We start from the raw sequence: 23,029 nt of genomic DNA on the forward strand, positions 1-23,029 counted from the left end.
CTGTCATATATAACTAAAAAGAACAAATAAATAAACAAAAAGATAAAAAGTGATAAAGTACTAACCATATTAATAATATTTATAGCCAACATTGCAAGCAATGAATAATGTTTGCTTTTCATTGAGAGATTTTGTAATTCTCTTATGCTATTATGAAGAGTATCTATAATAAGTACTTTATAAAGTACAATAATAATTTTATATTTAATTAGTTTCAAGGCAAGCTAAAATTATTTATAATTTATGAGCAATCATATTTTCTCCTGTGGATATACTGACAAATAAGAAAAACAAAATTCATGTCATTATGGAACCTAACTTCTAGTAGAGGAGACAACTAAAGAAGTGAGACAAGTACATTTCAGAGAGATGAGGGCAATGGAAGAAAAGTAAAGAGTAGGGTATGGGGATGAAAGGTGACTGGTATCTGTGAGACTTTTTAAATGGAGTCAGGGAAGTGTCTTTAAAAAGGTGATATTTGAGTACAGACACTTTAGTATACTAGGCGGGAACCATCCAAAACGGGGCAAGAAGTCTCCTTGCTTTTCAGATGTACAAAGTTGCATGATATTATCGTTCTTTCCCTGAAAACTCTTAGAAGCCAAATTAGAATTGAAAATTTTACAAACCTACCAGAGAATCAAGGATACATGGAATCCTAAATGAACCAAACGAATGATTCAGAAAACAATTCAACCTTCATAATAAAGAAGAAACCCATGGCTGCTCTGAGATAAAACAGCCTAAGGAATAGGAATCTGCCTTAGATGGGATGAAAGGAATCAGCAAATTGTCTTCTTTCTTTTTTCCTCCTCTTCTCTTCCTCTTTCTTTCTGTTTATCATCTTCTTCCTACTCCTTCTCCCTGCCTTTTTTTCCTGGTTCTGGGTATTGAACCTAGAACCTAGAACATGCTGAGCAAGCACTCTACTACTAAGCTACATCTGCATGTGAACTGATGCAACAGGTTAGAATCCTGTGGAACATCAGCTGAGGAACATCAGCTCTTATACCAAAGAACCTACCTCTTGCCCTTATCTTAATCATAGGTCTTCACTGAATGCTTCACAGAATGACAGAACTCCTATTTGAGTCATATGGAACCTCTCCTAAGGTTAAGGCAGCACTGAGAGAAACTAACACATGCTCTTCAGATTTTCAGTTCTAGAAGGCTGAAGACAGGCAAAGATCTGGGGTTGAGACCCCTACCTTGTACACTGGAATTCCCTGTATTCAACCAGTAATGACTGAGGAAAGGGCTGGAGAGGTGAGAGAAATTAAGCTACCACCCAGTGTAGGAAAGCTGACCTCCAAAAGAAGGTGGGGACTGGGGATGTGGCTCAGTGGTAGAGCACTTGCTTGCCTGCCTGGTATGTGTGAGGCCCTGGGTTCCACCTCCAGCACTGCAAACAAACAAAAAAAGGAAGGACAATGAGGAGGAACAGGGCTGAAAGAGAGCACCTGAACTGCAGAAAACAAGGTCTGGTACCCAGAGATCTAAGAGGACACTCTAGCAAACCAAAAGCCTGGCAGTTGTGTTTTAAAAAGGAGAGTTTCCAGAGGGCGCATTGGCACATAACCTGTAATCCCAGCAACTAGGGAGGTTGAGGCAGAAGGATCGCAAGTTCAAAGCCAGGCTCAGCAATTTAGCAAGACCCTAGGAAACTTAGTGAGACCCTGTCTCAAATTAAAAAAAAAAAAAAAGGACTAGGGATGTGGTTCAGTGGTTAAGGGCCCCTAGGTTTAATCCCAGGCAGCAAAAAAATAAAAAAAAAAAGAGAGCTCCCAGCAGGGTACAGTGACACATGCCTGTAATCCCAGTTGCTGGGCAGCCTGAGACAGGAAGATAGAGAGTTTGGGGTTAGGTGTGGCAATTTAGCAAAACTCTGCCTCAAAATTTTAAAAGGAACTAGGTGTGCCGGGCTTGGTGGCACATGCCTATAATCCCAGCAGTGGAGGTGGAGGCAGGGGGATTGAGAGTTTAAAGCCCAGCCTCAGGAACAAGTTGCTAAGCAACTCAGTGAGACCCTATCTCTAAATAAAATACAAAATAGGGCTGGGTTGTGGCTCAGTGGTTAAGTGCTCCTGGATTCAATCTCCAGTACCTGAAGAAAAAAGAGGAAAAAAAAAAAAAAAAGGAGCTGGACATGGTGGTTCACACCTGTACACCTGTAATCCCAGTGGCTCAGGAGGCTGAGGCAGGAGGATCTCAAGTTCAAAGCCAGCCTCAGGAACAGCAAGTTGCTAAGAAACTCAGTGAGACCCTGTCTCTAAATAAAATACAAAATAGGGCTGGGAATGTGGCTCAGTGGTTGAGGAACCCTGAGTTAAATTCTCAGTACCCCCTAATTTTTTTTTTAAAAAGGACTAGGGGTGTAATTTAGAGAGAGCTTGCCTATCATGCATGAGGTCCTGGGTTCAACCCCAAGTGCCAAAACAAAACACCAGAAAATTCCCATAGTTTTTTTTTTTTAAATAATTTTATATTTATCAAAAAATTTCACAGATGCCTATCTGCCCTGTATCCTTTTCTCCCAATTATTAATTAACAGCTGACATTAGAAAGGTATGTTTGTTAAAATTAATGAGCTAGGTCTGGGGATGTAGCTCAGTGGTTGTGTGTTTGCCTTGCACGTATGAGACCCTGGGTTCAATCCTTAGTACTGCAAAAGAAAAAAAAAAACACGCTATAATTACTGAGGTAATGTTGATATGTTATTATCTAAGTCCTTTTTTAAATTTAATGTCCTTTTTCAGCTTCAGAATCCCATCCTATGTACCACATTATGTTTAGTTGTCATGTCTCCTTAAGCTTTTCTTAGCTATGACAATTTCTCTGACTTCTTGTTTGTAATGCCCATGATGTGCTGGGGATCAAACCCTAGACTTCATACATCCTTCATACATCCAGGACTTCATACAGTCAAGCTCTCTACCATTGAGCCACACCCATAGCCTGCTTTTGAAAGTTTTGAGTATTATTACTCAGGTAGTTGTAGAACACCTCCTTATTTTGGTATTTGTCTGGAGTTTTTCACATGATTAGAATGGTGTTTGTGGTTTTGGGTTTTGGGGAAGGCCTAGGTCTAAGTACCCTTTTCATTATACTATATGAAACAAACGTATTGTCAACATGACTTGTTTTTGTTTTTGATACTGGGGATTGAATCCAGGGGTACTTAATCACTGATCCATATTCCCATCTCTTTTTATTTTTTATTTCAAGACAGAGTCTGGCTGAATTGCTTAGGGTCTCACTAAGTTCCTTAGGGCCAAAGTGAGTTGCTCAAGATGGCTTTGAACTTGCAACCCTCCTTCCTCAGCCTCCCAAGCCTCTGTGATCACAGGCATGTGCCATTGTGCTTTGCTTAATATGACTTATTGATCATTTTGACCCTGATCATCTGGCTGAGGTAGTATGTGTCAGTTTTCTGTACTGTAAAGTTACCCTATTTTCCCTCTTTTTGCATTTGTACTTTTGGAAAGTATTGATATAGGCATAGTCCTCACTTAAGGAGTGGGAATCTTTCTGTCTCTCTCTTTCTGCTTTTGTGATAGGAACCTCATGGATTTCTCTTGTGTTCTTTTCCACCATGTGAGATCACAAAGAAGTCTGTAACCAGGGTGTTAGCACCCTGTCTCAAACTTGTAGACTCTGGAATTGTGAGAAATAAATTTCCATTTTTGTAAGCCACCCAGTCCATGGTATTTTGTTATAGCAGCCCTAACTAATTAATTAAGACAATAAGATTTTGGGTTGGGGGTGAGCTCAGTGGCAGAGCACTTGCCCAACATGTGCAAGGCCCTGAGTTTGACTGATGCCCCACACCTCGCCCCACCACAGACAATAAGATTGATTATAATCTATGCAAGCTAGAAGACATTGGAACATACTTTTCAAAGTACCAAAAGACAAATAAATACTCTCCATCTAGACTTTCATAATCAGTGAAAAATATCTTTTAAAAATATATTTTTTCAGACTAACAAAGGAATGAGGATTTATTGCCAGCACATCTGAGTTATAAAAATGTTAAAAAACTTAGCAGAGTGCGATGGCACACACCTGTAATCCTAGTGGCTCCAGAGGCAGAGGCAGGAGGATTGAGAGTTCAAAGCCAGCCTCAGCAAAAGCAAGTCAATAAGCAACTCAGTGAGACCCTGTCTCTAAATAAAATACAAAATAGGGCTGGGGATGTGGCTCAGTGATTGAGGGCCCCTGAATTCATTCTCCAGTCCCCTCCCCCACACAAAGTTTAAAACTTTTTAGACAGAAACAAAATGATACTGGAAAGGAAATTGAATGTATAGATAGAACCAGAAATGGTAATAATGTGGTTTTCTAATTCTTAATCTCTAAAGGATAATTGTTTATATAAAGGAAGAATAATTGGTACCATATTTGGGGGGTTTATGATATTTCATGTATTTGTCATACACTGATGGTCCCTGACATATGATTTTTTGACTTCATGATGGTGGGAAAGCAATAAGCATTTAGTAGAACCCATACTTTGAATTTTGAATACGATCCTTTCCTAGGCTAGTGATATATAGTAGGATCCTCTGGTGATGCTGGGCAGCAACAGCTCCTAATCAGCCACGTGATCATGAAGACAAACAACTGATCTTCTACAGTGTACTGTGTTGCTAAGCTAGAATGTTCAGTAGGTTGTCTGATGAATTCATTTTTTTATATGTAACAAAATATTCCTTAGTGTTATCTAAGTCTATGTTAGATTTGTCCTGTTTCTCAAAAATACCTTTTTTACTGATTCAGATGTGTTCTAAACATGACATTTGGTTGATCTCTTAGCTCTCCTTTAAAGCATCTTCCTGTTTTGGTTCTTTGCCACTTATTTATTGATGAAACCCTGCCATTTGTCTTATAGAAAGTCCCACATTCTCATTTTGCTTCTATGTGGTATTGTTCTTTTATTTCCCATATTTTCTGTAAATTGATTTGATGAAATTTGCTTTTATTTTAAAATAAACACATATCCCAAATCAGTGGTAGTTTTGGAGTTACCATATAAGTAAGAATGTGATTTAGGTTGCACCTTTTCTATTAGTTAATGGACAATTTCTTTTTGACTGTCATTGTTAGCTATTTTCTATTTTTTAAAGAGATTACAGTTAATTTTCTAAGCACACAGTAATTCTTCCTGAATATTCAGGGGTTATTTTTTGTGTAATAATCCTTTACTAATTGTAATTAAACTTGTATTTCAGGAGACTTGAAAGCAACCAATTTATACGTTCCTTATCTCCCAAAGTCCTGAACATAAATAAATGCCCTGCAAAATAGTTTGCTCAGGCTGCTATGACAAAGTACCACAGAGTGAGTGGCTTCCAGAGATATATTGTTTCACAATTCTAGGGGCAAGAAATCTGAAATGACGGTGTTGGCAGGGTTGGTGTATTCTAAAGGTAGTGAGAAAAAGATCTATTCCAGTATAAGTCCTTTTTTGTTTTTTGGTACTAGGAATTGAATCCAGGGAACCACTGATTCACATCCCCAGCCCTTTTATGTTTTTTTTTTTTTTTTTTTTAACCTTTTGAGATAAGGTCTTGATAAGTTGCTTAGGCCTCTTTAAGTTGCCAAGACTGGCTTTAAATCTGCAATCCTTCTGCCCTAGTCTCCCAAGTTATTGATATTACAGGCATGTGTCACTAAATGTGGCTTAAATCCATTTTTAACATGATATTTTTAACTTAGGATCAGTTTATCAGGATATAACCTATCGTAAGTCAAGGACCATCTATATCATAAGTATACCATGTACATAGCACATATAATACATTTTATATAAAAATTTATATTATATAAAATATTATGATAAAATAGCATAAAAAGTTGTAGGAAAAAATGGATGAATGTAATTATAATATTCTTACACTAGGTTAAGTGGTATAGTGTTATTTGAAGATTTAATTGTTAAATTTGAAATTCTACAGCAGTGACTAAAAACATAGTACAATGTCAAAATGATAGAATTAATAATGTAGTAAAAGTATTGTTTAGAGGGAAACATTGTATATATTAGAAAAGAAGAAAGGTGATAAATCAATATAAAAATAAGGGATCAATGATCTTTGGTCTGTAGGCCAAATTCAGCACATAATCTGTTCTTAATGTGGCTAGTGACTTAAAAATACTTCTTACATATTAAAATGGTTCAACAAAAATCAAAGGAAACTTTATGATGTGTGAAAATAATAGGAAATTCAAATTTCAGTGGCTGTAAGTAAAGTATTATTGGAATATAACTATGCTTATTTGTTTAAATATTGTCTCTGTTTGCTGTCCCACTGTATCAGTAGCATAGAATAGTTGGAACATACTGTATGGACTTAAAAGCCTAAAATATTTACTATCTGACCCTTTACAGAAAATACTTGTCAACCATAGGTAGGGACACTATTGTATTAAAATAATATGGTTATATTTTCTCTTTTACCACTTCTATTTGGCATTGAACTAGTGGACCTAGACAGTATAAGAGGCCAAAAGAAAGAAATAAAGTAAGGCATGAAAAACTAAAAGGAAATAAAACTATTATTTACATATGACATGATTGTATACATAGAAAACTCTTTGAAACTTACACAAACCAATTCTAGTAAGTGAATTTAGCAAAGTCAATCCATAGAAATCATTTGTAGTTCTCTGTAATAGCAATGAAAAATTTGTAAACTGAAAAATTGTTTACAATGACACTAAAAAAAACCAAGTACCTATGAATAAATCTAAGAATATGCTCTCAACCTCGAAGTGTGAAACACTGCTAAGTAAGTTAATTACAATAGAGGGTTGGGGGAGAGGGAAAGAAATGGTGACATAGTCATGAACTGAAAGACTGCATTGTTAAAATGGAATTTTTTCCAAGTGATCTACAGATTTAAATACAGTTTTCATTAACATCTTAGTGACTGTCTTTGAAGAAATAAACAAGATGATTCAATAAATTTACCGAAATGCAAAAGACTAAAGATAGAATAATTTTGAAAAAATACAGAGCGCTTGCCTAGCTAGCATGCGTGAGGCACTGGGTTCCATCCTTACACCACATACAAATAAACAAGTAAAAAAATAAAGACATTCGTCCATCTACAAGTACAAAAAAAAAAAAAAAAAGAAAGTCAGAGGCCTTTTATTTCCCAATACCAAGATTTCCTTTGAAGCTACAGTAAACAAAGCAGTGTGATCTTGGTGTAATGATGTACATATCAATAGAACACAATGGAGAACTCAGAAATACACAGACACTTATTCCCACCCAAGTGTCAAGTCAGTCCAGCAGGAAAAAAAAAATGTCATTCTACCTTCATATTTATATGGGAAACAATGAACTAGTATACCTACTTACTCCATACACAGAAACTAATGGAATTGCATTTCATCATATACCTAAAATTTCTGTATCATCTCTTTCTATATAACAAATTTCCTAATATTTAGTGGCTTAAAGCAACAAATATTTATTATTTTGCAGCTATTCTGTGTCGAAAACACAGGAGGACCTTAGCTAGGTAATTCTGGCTTAGGTCTCTAATAAGGTTTCAGTCAAGATGGTAACAAGTATAGTTATATCTGAAGGCTGGAGTGGAGTTGGAGAATCGCTCACTCAAGTGCCCTTAGGACCTGGTAGCTGTCTTCCCTCAGAGTGAGTGATACAAGAGAGAGAGCAAGGAGGAAGCTGAGTGCCTTTTATGACAAGTCTTGAAAGTCACACACTGGGCTGGGGATGTGGCTCAAGCGGTAGCGCGCTCGCCTGGCATGCGTGCAGCCCGGGTTCGATCCTCAGTACCACATACAAAGATGTCGTGTCCACCGATACCTAAAAAAAACAAATATTAAAAAATTCTCTCTCTCTTAAAAAAAAAAAAAGAAAGAAAGTCACACACTGTCACTTTACTGTATTCTATTCATTACTCCAGCCTATATTCAAGGTTAGAGGAATTAAGCTTAGATAATTTTTTTTCTTTCCTTTTAGAAATGGGGTCTGTTTGTTGCCCAAGCTGACCTGTAACTCCTAAGCTCAAGTGATCCTCTTGCCTTAGATTCTTGAGTATCTGGGACTACAGGTATGTGCCACTGCACCTGGCAATAGCACTCTAATATGGTAACTCTTGAATCTTAACTGAAATAATGGATGTCGTGCTACTCACTGCTCATCTGGAGACAAGTTAGTTAGAGGAAATGGGTTTATTTAGCTAGTCCTAGGAAAGAAAGAATAGACTTTTTTGCTTCTCAGATCTCCATCTTTGTGGGTTTCAGTATGCAAAGAGTTTTTATAGTAGAAAAGGGTGTACAGTGAAACAATAGGTAGGGAGTCCTTGTATTGGTCAAGGTCTTTGGCATCCAGATGTGTGTTTTCTCTTGAAGTAACATCATTATGACCTGCAGCTAGTTAACTAAAGCCTTAAGAAGGACTTTTGTTCAGCCAAACTGATTTAGGGAGGGGTGGAAGGCAAAGAGGAGAGGAGAGAGCAAGGGATGGTATTAAATGAACCCCTGTTACAGGAGGAGTATCAAAGAATTTGTGGACTTTTTTTTTTTTTTTTTTTTTTGTAATGGGTATTGAACCTGGGCACTTCACCACTGAGCTACATCCCCAGTTATTTTATTTTTTTTTTTTTTTAGAATTTTTTTTTTTAATATTTATTTTTTAGTTCTCGGCGGACACAACATCTTTGTTTGTATGTGGTGCTGAGGATCGAACCCGGGCCGCACGCATGCCAGGTGAGCACGTTACCGCTTGAGCCACATCCCCAGCCCCCCAGTTATTTTTTTTTTCTTTTAAATTTTGATACAGGGTCTCCCTAAATTGCTCAGGCTGGCCTTAAACCTGAGATCCTCTGCTTCAGCCTCTGAGTCTTTAGGCATTGTGCATTGTGCCTTACTTGTTAATATCTTTTTAAACTGCCATACCTTCTAGGAATTTCAAAAGGAAAATAACCTTATAACCCTGGAATATTTCTTGGATAACAAGCTAAGATAAAAAAGATTGGAATAAGAAAAAATATTGATTAATTAGAATTTACTTAAGTTAAAATTGCATTCTTTAAAATATGTCATTAAGAAAGTGGAGGGGGGCTGGGACTGTAGCTCAGTGGTAAAGCGTTTACCTTGCATGTGTGAGGCACTGGGTTTGATCCTTGGCACCACATAAAAATAAATAAAGATACTATGTGTTCATCTACAACATATATATATATATATGAAAGTGCATAGGGCTAGGTATAAAGCTCAGTGGTAAAGCGCCCCTCTACCACTGTGTGTCAACCTATTTGTAAGGTGGGGAGCAAAAAGCTAGATTAAGGTTCACTTGCCGTTTAAATCTTTGGACTTTATTGGAAGAAGGTAAGTGCCTTGTAAAGGAAAGTGAGAGGGAGAAAGTCCCATTTGTATTGCAAGCAGGGATAAGAGGCTCACTTGTACTGTACTAACCTTAGGTGGTGATAAGAGGTGATGATAAAAATATGATTATAGATATTTTATATGAATACCAAAGACAACTACAAAGCAAATCAGTACTTAGGAAAGAAAATTTAAGAAATTAATTATCCAGGGGCTAAGGTTGTGGCTGGCTCATTGGTAGAGCATTCACCTAACACCTGTGAGGCACTGGATTTGATCCTCAGCACCACATAAATAAATAAAGTTACTATATCCATCTACAACATTTTTTAAAAAAGAAATTAATTGTCTGCTCAGGTTTGTTTTAGTAGCTTTTACTTCAGATACAGGAATGAGTAATAGCTTTAAACTTCAATTGCTTTTCTTTTTGAGATACAAATAACATGTATGGGTATCTTATAACCTTTCACAATTAATATATAATGTGGAAAACCTGATACTAGTATCTAGTAACTATTAGTAATTCTTAAGAATAGAGTTTAGCATAAATGTATATAGTATATGAATTACTAGTATTCACAGTTATTTGTTAGTACAAATGAATTAAGACAACAAATTGGATTGGTTAAATGAGGTTAAATAATACAAAAACTCAGCTGGGCTAGTGGAGCACACCTGTAATCCCAGTGGTTTGGGAGGCTGAGACAGAAGGCATGTGAGTTCAAAGCCAGCCTCAGTAAAAGTGAGGTGCTAAGCAACTCAGTGAGACCCTGTCTCTAAATAAAATACAAAATAGGAGACTGGGGTTGTAGCTCAGCAGTAGAGCATTCTCCTAGCACATTCGAGGCCCTGGACTAGATCCTCAGCACCATATTAAAAAATAAACAAATAAAATAAAAGTATAGTGTCCAACTACAGCTAAAAAAAATAAATATTAAAAAAAAATACAAAATAGGGCTGGGGATGTGGCTCAGTGGTTGAGTGCCCCTGAGTTTAATCCCTAGTATCCCAAAAACAAAACAAAACAAAACAAAACTCTTTCTCTTTTTGTTTTTGTTTTTGGTACTAGGAATGGAAACCAGGGGCACTTTATCACTAAGCTACATCCTCTGCTCTTTAAAAAATTTTTATGTGTCACCATGTATGGCAAGAACTGTTTCTTTTTTTTTCTTTTTTACCACCACTTATATCAGTCATCACAAAGAACACATAAGTATTTTAACCTCAGTGTAAATATTAGTAAAATGGACGTTGATATTTTTCAAATATATATGTAAAATGAAATTTTCTGTATCTAATTTTTTATAGTTTCCTTGTTTTACCTATCACTGTATTGAGAACAAATTTTTATATGACTATATTCTTCATTGTTGTAAATGGCTGTATTGTTTGCTTTTGTTTGGATCTGCCATAATTTGTATAACCAGACCTCAACTGATGGATATATTCCTAACATTATAAAGAACAGTGCTACGAAAATCCTGTAGGTGAATTTGTGAGAATGTTTATAATGTATTTCTTTTTGTTAAATTCCTAGAAATATAATGAGACCAAAGGGAGACAGAATTTTCAGACCTTTGACGTAGATTGCCATATTGCCCTCCAGAAATGTTTTACTAGTTTAAACTCCTACCGGTATAAACCATTGCCCTGTACCCTGTACTCTTTTAATGAATCTTTGCTAGTTTGATAGGTAGAAAATGTTTTCTCATTAATTTATAAAATTTTCTTGCACTTTATGAAGAGGATAGGTGTCATCCGTGTTTCAAACCATGTACATTTTTCCCCTGTGATATATGCTTCCTAACCTATTTTTTTTTTTTGAGAGAGAGACAGAGAGAGAGAATTTTTAAAAATATTTATTTATTTATTTTGGTTTTCGGCGGACACAACATCTTTATGTGTTGCTGAGGATCGAACCCTGCGCCCCGCACTTGCCAGGCGAGCACCCTACTGCTTGAGCCACATCCCCAGCCCCCCTAATCTATTTTTGTTGCTTTGTGTATCTTTGTGTACACAAGCTTGCATATTCCTCGTGTATTAAAAGTATTAATCCACGTATAATTTAAAATTCACTCTTTTTAATTTTGCAAATAACTAGAGAAATGCAAATAAAACAATAGTAAAGTACCTCAATATCCTTACTATCAAGATTACTTTTTTTTTTTTTTTTTTGGTACTGGGAATTGAATCCAGGGGCACTTTACCTAGTCCTTTTTATTTTTTGAGACAGGGTCTTACCAAGTTGCTGAGGTCTCAGTAAATTACTGAGGCTGGCCTTGAACTTGCAATCCTCCTGCCTCAGCTTGCTGAGTTGCTGGGATTATGGGTATGTGCCACCATGCCTGGCTACACAAAATTACTTTTTAAGATTCTAACAATATTGTGGTAAGATTGGTACCCTCAGGTATTGTTGGTGGCATTATAAGCCATCCAGTTCTTTAGCAAACAGCAATATAATAAATATTAATAGTCATAAAATGTACATAAAATGAATCTAGTAATCCCATACCTAGGAGTTTATCAAAATAAAATAATTGAAAAGTGATCTAAATGAGCTAAATAATTTATTGTAGCATTATTTTTCATAATGATAAATTGAAAACAAGTTAATATACATTACAGTGACTGAAGTTAATATATAGTGAAAATTGCTAAGGGTAGATTTTAAGTTTCATACAAATACAAGATAAGTAGAAGATAAATAGTAAGGTAATACATATGCTAATTTTCTTGATTTATGAATTTCACAATGTATGCATATATCAAAACATGATGTGTTCTACCATAAAGATATTCTATTTTTCCTTGTCAATTAAAATGCAAATTAAAAAAAGAAACAAGTTAATAAATTAGAAATAATGGTTAACTAAATGAGACTCATCTTTAAGATACCAAGCAAGTATTAAAAATTATTAAGAAGATTATAAGTTGACATAGAAGGGTAGGCATGTATTGGTTGAAGCAGAATACAAATTATTTCAATTTTATCATTACCACTGTGTAAAAATACACATTAAAGACAAACACATGAAAGAAATACAGGGGATTTTGTCAAGTATGTATGTATAGAGTTTCCTAGGTATAAGACTATAAAAAGCTAATTATTTATTGAGTAATTACTGTATACCATCTCATTATAGCACTCTATGGAAGTGATTGATGTTATTTTCAATTAACAAACTTATTCTCTTTTGACAGAAAAATTTGATCCATTATTATGGATTTGTGGAATATATATGGATTTATAAAGGACAGTATAATGAACTCCATGTAATGATCACCTGACTTCAGGGCTTTCTATTTTGCAGTTTTGGTAAGTTGGAAAGCAGGGATTTGAACTCACATCTGTTTTGTTTCCAAACCATGTTTTTAATTATGATCCCATGCTTCTGCTTCTTCATTTTGTTAGTTGATGCTATTGAATAATTTTATAGTTGTTGGTATTTTGGTGAAATAGACACAAAAAGTGTTCATAATAGTTATAACTCATTATAATAGTGTAGTTTTGGAGTTTGTTATAAGATGGAGAAAGTGCTCTCTTTTAATGCCATGTCTTTAGTAATAAGCATTTTTTAGTTGCCCTATTCTGCAAAGACAAAACCTGCTGATACAGTCCATCCTGTTTTATAAATCTTTGACCCATTCATCAGACTCTGACCACTCTAAAGATAAAAGATTATGGTCATATTGGTCTTTCCGACTGAAGTGGCCTCCTGCAGATTGAGAAATTGTGTAATTATTAACTGTGGTAATGGATATGTACTTGCAAGTTTCATCTGGTATCTCACTGAGCTTTAACCCTCTGCATACACCCAAAATGAATTCTAGAATCTTTGAAACTCATTGGTTATCTGTTAACTTAACTCTTGTATTTAATTTTGCTATGATAAATATGTTGTTTCCCCTGCCCTCATCACTGTCCATCCCTTTACTTACACATTCATAACTCCTATTCATTCTGGTACTTAGTAGTAGCAGCCTTTGGTATAAATAGGTTTAAAAAATACTCATTTTTAAATGGGGCTTTCTAGTTAATTTTTGGAAGGGTGGGAATCCTACATTTATAGGGGTATTTATTCAGACAAATAAGTGAAGGTACACTGAAGTAATTGTTACATATAAATAACATGCTTTGTAGAATTTTTATTTACCTCAGACATCTCTTTCTTTGGGTGGTTCTTTGAACTCTCAAGACACTTTAGTTTTACCACTGTGCTTCACCATCTTTCTGAATCTAGAAGGCAAATAGAGATTTGAATCTTGCCCTTGATTCTTCTGTGATCCTATCAAATGTGGTGATGCTAGAAATATAGGTCTGAAGAGGAGAGAGAGAGAAAGAGAAAGAAAAAAGATGGTTCAATGTAGATTTGTAAGACACAGTTGGATATGTGGTAGGATTGGATGAAATTCTCCAGAAAAGCCTGGCTCAGTGGCACACCCTGTACTCCCAGTTGCTCTGGAAGCTTAAGTCAGGAGGATTGTAAATTCAAAGCCAGCCTTAGCAGAAGAGCAAGACACCAAGTAACTCAGTGAGACCCTGTCTCTAACTAAAATACAAAATAGAGCTGGGGATGTGGCTCAGTGGTTGAGTACCCCTGAGTTCAATTCCCAGCATCAAAAACAAACAAACAAACAAACAAACAAACAAAAATTTCCAGAAATATGTGAGGTGATGGATAGATAACATTACCCTAAGTACATGTATGAAGACACGAATGGTGTGAATATACTTTATGCACAACCAGAGATATGAAAAATTGTACTCTATAGGTGTAATATAAATTATAATACATTCTGCTGTCATATATAACAAATTAGAATAAAAAATAAATTAAAAAAAAAGAAATGAGTGAAATGAAGAGATGCACCAGGAAGAAGTAAAGAAAAATCAGAGCAGTGAAAGAACCAGTTAGGAAAGAGCAGTGATCTAGAAACTAAGGAAAGAAAGAGTTTTACAGCTGAAATGGTGAAGTGCTGGGTGTAGATGGCAATTTGGACTTCACTATTGTCTTAATAGAGATAGGAAATGAAAGTTAGATTTTCAGGCATTTAGGAGATAGTGTTAATCGAGGACACAAAAGCAGTATCATATACTCTTTAAATGTCTTGGAGATTAGCAACAATAGGCCTATCTCTTAGGTGATCCAATTTAGATAGCTTTCCTGGGCTGAAGAGTACAACTGTTTTCTGAAGATTTAATAATGTTGATAATGACTTTAACAAATTAAGTAACAATTTTGTGGTTAACCATAGTCAAAAAAGCCTATGAAAAATACAGATAATGGGCAGTTACATGTTGATTGTGTTGTCCCAGGCTTCTTTCTTCTGAGGACACCCTTGCTTTTAATTCTGTAGTAGCTCATATCATTGCTTTATAATTATCATTTTAAAGATCCTTTTTTTTTGTTGTGCATTCTTAATACTTGGCCATAATGCCTGACAAATAGTGTTGAGTGTGAATGATTGTCAGATAAATCACAAAATATTTCTAATTTGGTGGTCTTTTAGGATTAAAAATGTAAAATATTTGAGGAAAGAAGAACTGATAAACAGTTTCAAATGGCAGTAAGAAAAGGTTTGAAAACTGACCTTTATGTTTGACTATTAGAAAGTTATTAGTTTCTAAGTATTATAGCAAAATTGTTGGGATAGAAGTCAAATTAGAGCTTGAAAAATAAATGAGAAGTGAGAACAAAGAAACCAGATAGAAGTGGTTTTTTTTAAATTTTTTTAATTTTAAAAATTTTGATACTAAAGGGAAGAAACCATTGGAGAGGAAACTAAAAATTTAAAAGAGTTCTTTATCATTGGCAGCTTTATGAACTTGTTTTGCATATATCTAAGTACTTCCTCCAGTTTATCAGGATAATATATTCCTCTCTTCCTGGTTTCAGTATATATCTTGAACTTGAAGGATTTTGCTGTGCTATTTGGAGCCTCCTAGTGGCAAGTCTAATAATGGCATATAATCATAAAAACAAAAAAATTAGATCTCATATATCTGTTACTCCTTATGCAGATTAATCTTTCTATGAGGATTAAATTAGGGTGGGATATGTGATAATTATAGTGATGCTTAGTTCTTTGATTTTCAGTGAGTCAAAACTTCACACCTAAATTTACTATAATTTTGTCTCAATAATAATTCATTATTACAAACTGAAAATTGTAGTATATTTATTTTATCTACTAGTTCCTTAACAGTGGCTATCATTGTTCTCAATTCATACTGAAATGCAGTATGCATATGGTACTGCACCTAGCTATATATTGTTATGAAACTGTTGGAGCATTATATTCTGTTGAAAGACTGTGAAAGAAAAGCCTGAATTACCAAAAAAATTGATATTATGAAAACAATACACATTAATTATCCATGATAGTAAAACTTTTAAAATATAAAACTCTTTTAAAAATCATCCATAAACTTGCTTCTTAGTGTTTTTCTCTGTAGGATTCAAAAAAATATTAAAAATATTTCTGAACAATATAATGAATACTTATGTAAATATATATAGTTAAAAAATAAAATGTGATCAGTATAGTTGAAACCTTCTGTGTACCCTAGATCACATCCCTTTTATTCTACCCCAAAAGTAATCACAATCCTACATTGGTTGTTTTAAAAGTCATTATATATATATATATATATATATATATATATATATATATATGAATAAAAACAAATATAAACATATATATGTGTGTGTATATATATATATGTGTATGTATGTGTACTTGGGGATTGAACCCAAGGACCCTCTAGCGCCCAGCTACATCCCCAGAACTTTTAATTTATTTTTATTTTTATTATTTTTTACTATTGGAGAATTAACCCAGGGATGCTTTACCACTGAGCTACATTTCCAGCCCCTTTTATTTTTTATTTTGAGACAGGGTTTGGCTGAATTACTGAGGCTGGCCGCAAACTTGCAATCCTTCTGCTTTAGTGTCCCAAATAGCTGAGATTACAGGCATATGGTACTGCACCTAGCTATATATTGTATTCTTAGAATTACTTTTTATTTATTTACTTTTTTGGTACTATGGATTGAACTCATGGGTGTTAACTACTGAGCCACGTCCCCAGCCATTTTTTATTTTTTATTTTGAGACAGGGTCTCACTAATGTGCTTAGAGCTTTGCTCAGTTGCTGAGGCTAGCTTTGAACTTGTGATCCTCCTGTCTCAGTCTCCTGAATTGTTGGGATTACAAGCATGCACCCACTGCATCTGGCTTAAAATTTCATTTTTATTTACAATTATATTTGTAAAATGGATCTGTGTTGACATGTAGCTCTTATTCATTTATTTTTGTTGTCATGTCGTAGTATCTCTGAATATTCCATGCTTTATCCAGTCTCTTCTTCATGGAGTTTAAGTTGTTTTTAATTTATTGTTTGTAGTTTCCCATGATCACTCTTGTACATGCTTTCTTACGTATACATGGGTAAGAATTTGCCAGGGTAGAAACTTGGAAGTACAGTTGTTCTCTTAAATGGTATGTGTGCCCTCAGTTTTACTGCATTTTTCCAAATTATACTTCAAAGCCGTTTGCCAATTTACTCTTCCAACATAAGAGTTTTCCAATCTTGGGTATTGTCAGACTATTCAAATTTTTTCTCAATCCTGTGGATGTGAAACAGTGGTTTCTTAAAAACAAACAGATTTGTATTGTAGGATATTTTAACATGTACAAAAATAGATTAGTGCAGTGAATTGTTTTGTGTTTCATCACCCTCATCTCACCAGTTATTGACACATGGCCAGTCTTGTTTTGTCTACACCTTTTGCCCCTCCTCTCTGATGTTATTATGAAGAAATCTGAGATAGAATACTATTCTATCTGAAAACACTTCATATCTTCAGCACATACTGCTTTTTAAATGTAGCCACAATAGCCTTATCTCACTATAAACTGACAGTAATTCTTTCATTTATCAAATGTTAGTCAACGTTTCAGTTTTTCCAATTGTCTTATAATACTTTCATATTTGTTTGTCCAAGTCAGGATCTAAATAAGACCCATGCATTGTAATTGGTCTCAATCTATAGGTTTCCTTCACTCTTTCTTACAGTCTTTATCTTTGTGAGGTTAGTGACCATTAAGGATCATTGCCTAAAAGATCCACTAATTCACAAATGTACAAGAAATTGAGGAGCTGAGACGCAGCTAGCAAAATGATGATAGTATATCATTCCTTCTTTGGTTACTAGCAGGATCTCTATAAAGATAGATTTCTGGGCTGGGGATGTGGCTCAAGTGGTAGCGTGCTCGCCTGGCGTTCGTGCGGCCCGGGTTCGATCCTCAGCACCACATACAAACAAAGATGTTGTGTCTGCCGATAACTAAAAAATAAAATATTAAAATTCTCTCTCTGTCTCTCTCTCCCTCTCCCTCTCTCTTTAAAAAAATAAATAAAAATAAAGATAGATTTCTAGCTGGGCATGGAGGTTCAATCCTATTACAGCTTCTTGGGAGGTTGAGGCAGGGGGATTACAAGTTCAAGACTGTTCTGGGCAATTTGGTGAGAGACCCTGTCTTAAAATTTAAAAAAGACTGGGGATTTAGCTCATTGGTAGAGAGTTTGCCTAGCAAGCATGAAGTTGTGGGTTTGATCCTAAGTATCACAAAATTAAAAAAAAAAAAAAAGATTTCTTTTCATCACATAATTGGTTATCTTAGGATATTATTAAGATAGGATGAAATTCTTTTTAAAATCTCATCTATCAGCTTTAAAGAAGTCCCTATGACCATTGAGAGTTTGCTTTAGTTTTCTCTATTTACTCATGGGGATTTAAGCATGTTTGATATGATCTGACCCATTACCTTGTTTGCCTTCTTTATGCTCATATGTTTATGGGAACTTCTTCAAGTTAATTCTGATTTCTTTTGATATAATCCTAATCATCTTTTATAATTGTTTTTAGGGGGCAGGGCTTCTGGTATGATATATTTTAGGTTCATCTGTAATTTCCTGTCCCAGACCTTGATTCATCTATTTCTTTAAGGAGACTGAGTCAAATAGCCAGCCTCTGTCTAGCAGTACCAAAATGTCAAACTTCCAGAAAGAAAGCAAGTGTTCAGGATTGACTCTATTGTTTTACATAAATACCATTCTTTCACAGATACCAGCCAGCCAAGGTCTCCTTTATATGCAGATTTTTTAAAAGGATGTAGTCTCAGGCCTGCTACTTTACCTTTTATATGTATGGATACCTATTAGATATCTTGTGATGGCAAGGAATAAGTAGAAAATTGGATAAGGAGTCAAGAATTCAAAGGAGAGGTTGTGGACTATTATCCTGTAGAAGCCATTTAAAGCCCTGAGACTGAATGTAGGTAGTGAGTTCAGAGATTCAAGTACTGGGACCTTGTACAAGAAATTGAAGAGCTGAGAAGCAGCTAGCAAAGGAGCAGCTTGCAAAAGCTAGAAAGAGCAATTGGTAAGAGTTTGAGATGGGTCAAGATGCAAGAGGATATGATATCCTTAAAGTCCAATGAAAAGAAGGAGTCAGTGGCTGGGCACAGTGGTACATGCCTGTAATCCCAGCGACTGAGAGGCTGAGGCAAGAGGATCGGGAGTTCAAAGCCAGCCTCAACAAAAGCAAGGTGCTAAGCAGCTCAGTAAGTTCCTGTTTCTAAATAAAATGCAAAAATAGGGCTGGGGATATGGCTCAGTGGCTGATTGCCCCTGAGTTCAATCCCAGGTTCCCGCACCCCCCCCCCAAAATGAGTCAATGTTGCTGATAGGCCAATTAAGCTAAAACTAGAGTTGATAAAGGGCAGTGTGGGGGTCATTGGAGACCTTAAGATAAGCTGTTGTTTCTTTATAGATTTGGACAAAAGCTTGGTGCAGTGGGTTTAAGAATAAACAGGAGCAAAGGGAGTATAGATAATTCTTTCAAAGAATTTGGCTGAAGATAGAAATAGAGAACATGGTGTAATAAGTGATGAATAACAGCATGGGGAAAAGTAACAGCATGTTCATGTGTTAATGGAAATGCTCCAGTACAGAGAAAAATCCCTGACGGAGGAGAGCCAGGGAAAATTATTAAAGCCTGAGTAGGAAAGTGGGACCATGTTGGTGTGTTAAGTGTGAAAGAGATGGTCTTGCATTGAAACATGATAGTTAGTCCATAGTAACAGGAAGGTAGGTAGCATGTATAAGACTCATAGAGCTGGGTTGGTGGATGTATTGTTGGGAATTTGTGAATTGAAATATGTAGCTATGAGTGGAGGTTGGGAATGAGATGCTGGAGATTATATAAAAGTGTATAAAAGAATTATCTTTAAGAGTGAATGGATAGGGAAGGACAGTATTGCTAGATACTGCCTTTAGGTTAGTGGTAATAAATTTAAAATGAGATCAGTTTTCAGATGATTGTGTATTTTTTTCTCTAATTACTTCTGGCCAGCGTAGGTGATGATGTAGCTGCATAAGTACCTTGGAGATCAAAATAGTAGAGTTAGAAAAACATGATAGGAAGTGATTATGGTAAACTCTGGAATTTAAGATGATTAAGGAGGGAAATGAAGAAAGAGGCTGTAAAATGTATGGTAAGATAAGTGCTTTGATTGTGTATCCCATGTGGTCAAAGAACTGTTGAAGTTGTACATCTAGAGGGAAAAAAATTGGAAGATAGAGTAGAAAGTTGAAAACAATATTGAAATTAGGAAAGGGTATGCAGTTATTGATAATGGTATTTTGTATAATTATACAAGTAGATGACTGAATAATGGGGGAAAGAAAGTCAACAGAGAAGAGGAGGTCAAGGAACCATGAGATGAGCCAGGATATAGGAAGGATCATATACACTGATATTGAAATTATGAGCTATGATCAGATTAGGAAGAGGTGCCAATGAGCAAATCTTCAAGAAATATTAAGTGTGACAGGGGATTATAGCTGGCATTGCTTGGCTTAGACCTCATTTTGCATATACTTCCACATGGGCTTTTCATGATTTGATGTTTCCTATGTTTTTACAGTGGACCCTATACCCTAACCGAAGTCCTCAGTTCTTCATAAGACTTTCGTAATTTTGCCCTTTTATAGATCCTATTTCTTGTTTGAAATGCTTGTAGCTACCTTCTATAAGAGCACTCTTCCCTAGTAGATCATTATTTCCCGTTTATAGGTTATAGTATTGCTTACATTATTTTGAAACTACAAACTTATGTTCACTGTTGCTCCTCCAGTTGTTTTTAAACCAGGTCAACAATTCCCTCATGTTGAGAACCTTTTCTGTCTTTTGCCCGTATATAACACTGTAAAAATGTTTTCAATGAATTCTAGGAATAGATCTGTTTAACAAGTGTTTATTTAGTCAGTTATGAATAAACAAACATTGATATGATTCTTTTATGTTTATCTCAGTAAGAATGATGTTTTCTTAGATTTATTTATTTCAAGTTATCACAGTTAATGAAAAAAGTTTAAATGATACTGAGTTTTTCTTTTATCTATATGTTACAAGATAATTATTATTAATCTGATTATGGAAAAGGTGAAAATATAGAAACAATTTCTTATTGATTGTGCTCTAACAGATTGAAGTGAAAATAGAAAATATAGTTACTTTTACATTTTGAAGAAAATCTTACTTTTTTATTTTCTCTGCCTGCCAGTTTGTGCCCTCTATTTTGGTTTTGGGAATTGAGTTCACAGTTCAAAGAAGGAGGCTCAAAACTACTGAGATAATCTATGGAATAAAGAAAACAGGTAATGTAAAATGCTACCCCTCCCTTTTACTAACTTGTTATTTAAATGGGGCAAGTTTTACAAGACAAGAAATGAACATATTTACCTGTATGTTGCTAGTTTTATTCTTAATTTTATTTATCTGAAAGAATCTTTAGGTAAAGATTTTTTTGTGACTAAGTTGATTTTTCTTATGATTTCTTGTGTATGTCTCAGTTTTATAATTAAATGGCATATGAAAATAAATCATTGTTATTAATTTTTCAGTTTATATTTTATTTTGATACATTATTAAGTTAATATTATATATAAAATCTATCAAAAATTAATTTGGTGTTTTTCATTTTTATCAGAAATTATGAGTGGAGGATCTCAAGTCCACGTTTTTTGGGGTGCTCCAGCTAGTCCACTGGAAATGACAGTATCACAGAGAACAACTTTAATGTCCACTGCAGACCCCTGGAAAAAAATTCAACTTTGGTACAATCAGCATTCTTTGCATCTGAAGGACGAAAACCATGAGCCAAACAATCTGAAAGACTATCAAGTCTCAGAAGCTATTACTGGCCCTCCAGATCTTTTAAGTGGTTGTTGTTTAGTGAATTCTGTGAGTAGATCTGTTCAAGTTAAAGATGATTTTACATACTTTACTTCAGAAACACAGAATATAAAATCCCAGAAGATTTACCCTTCAGGGCTGAGTGACGTAACTAATTCTAATGTGCAAATACACGGATTTAAGGGCACAGTTCAGCATTTACCTGAAGAAAAAAAGAATCAAAAGGTTCAATGTGAAAATAATAAAATTACAGATGAAGAGCCTAAAAATCAATCAAACTTATGTCAAAACTTTCAAACAAATTCCTCTCAGTTAGATCATAAATGTGCAGTTATATTGGATTTGGTTGGTAGTACTAAACAAACTAATACAGATCTTGAAGCTGTAGAAACAAAGTACAAGCCAACAGAACACCATGAAATGCAAAACCAGTGTCTGGACTTCTTTTCCTCTAATGCAGTGGATGAGCCAAGGTCTGATAGAGCAGTTAGGAATGTCTCAAACCTTAAAATATCTACTGACACTGAATTTCTGAGAATAATGATCTCCAGCCAGGTTGCTTTTTTAGCTCAAAGGGAGGATAGAGCTCTGAATTCTATAAATAAAGGGACCATAAGCATGGAAACTGAACCAAAGGCAAGTCATGGGGAAATAAGAATAACTGAAGATAGTTTTATTCAGCCTAATGATGATTTTGCAGAAGGACATGAAAGAGGACAAAATGAAGAAACATATTCCTTAGAACTTTTTAGTCCTATTTGTCCTGAAAAAAAAAGTAGCCACATTCACATAAACCCTGAAAAAGATGTTGAAGAAAATATAGAATCTCAAAAACTTTTCAGTTCTGAAGATAAACTGTCACCAAATGAGATCTGTATTGAGTTGTGTCGCTCAGGAACACAGTGTTCCCAACTGAATACCTTTCACAAAAGTGCTGTTAAAAGAAATTGGAGCTCTGAAGATAAATCAGGCAATTCGAAAGCTCTGTCTAAAGTCCTCCAAGTATCTAAGAAAATGAAGTTGGGTTCTAATGCAAGAGATTCTATCATAGCAATGAGCCAGAGGAATGTGTCTGAATTTAAGGGTATTAAAAAAATATCATTAATAAAAAATTGTGATTCTAAAAGTCAGAAGTATAATTGTTTAGCTATGGTGCTAACTCCAAGTCAGATGAAAGAAATAAACATAAAATCTGGACCCAATTCTGGATCTAAAGTGCCTTTAGCAACAATTATAGTAATTGATCAATCAGAAATTAAGAAGAAGGTTTTTCTGTGGAGAACTGCTGCATTTTGGGCACTTACAGTATTTCTGGGAGATATAATTTTACTCACAGGTGAGGTTATCAAAGTTTAGTGGTGGCTTATTTTATAAAGCCATGGTTTTGTGTGTGTTTGTTT

General features: G+C 35.0%; 1 protein-coding gene across 5 annotated transcripts in view; it reads left to right on the plus strand.

The window, feature by feature from the left end:
* Positions 1-23,029, plus strand: part of Shld2 (shieldin complex subunit 2) — a 79,254-nt gene that overhangs the window by 25,743 nt on the left and 30,482 nt on the right. For 3 of the 5 annotated variants that reach the window (XM_077798888.1, XM_077798887.1, XM_077798886.1), the window contains 4 exons: positions 7,997-8,087; positions 12,565-12,679; positions 20,998-21,091; positions 21,424-22,965. In XM_077798888.1, coding sequence (XP_077655014.1) covers positions 21,429-22,965 — 1,537 coding nt within the window. In that variant the 5' untranslated portion in view covers positions 7,997-8,087; positions 12,565-12,679; positions 20,998-21,091; positions 21,424-21,428. The remainder of the gene's footprint in view (positions 1-7,996; positions 8,088-12,564; positions 12,680-20,997; positions 21,092-21,423; positions 22,966-23,029) is intronic. The other 2 variants (XM_026397046.2, XM_077798889.1) reach the window with 1 other exon arrangement.

The sequence above is a fragment of the Urocitellus parryii genome, chromosome 5 (assembly GCF_045843805.1).
Source record: "Urocitellus parryii isolate mUroPar1 chromosome 5, mUroPar1.hap1, whole genome shotgun sequence".
Classification (NCBI taxonomy): domain Eukaryota; kingdom Metazoa; phylum Chordata; class Mammalia; order Rodentia; family Sciuridae; genus Urocitellus; species Urocitellus parryii.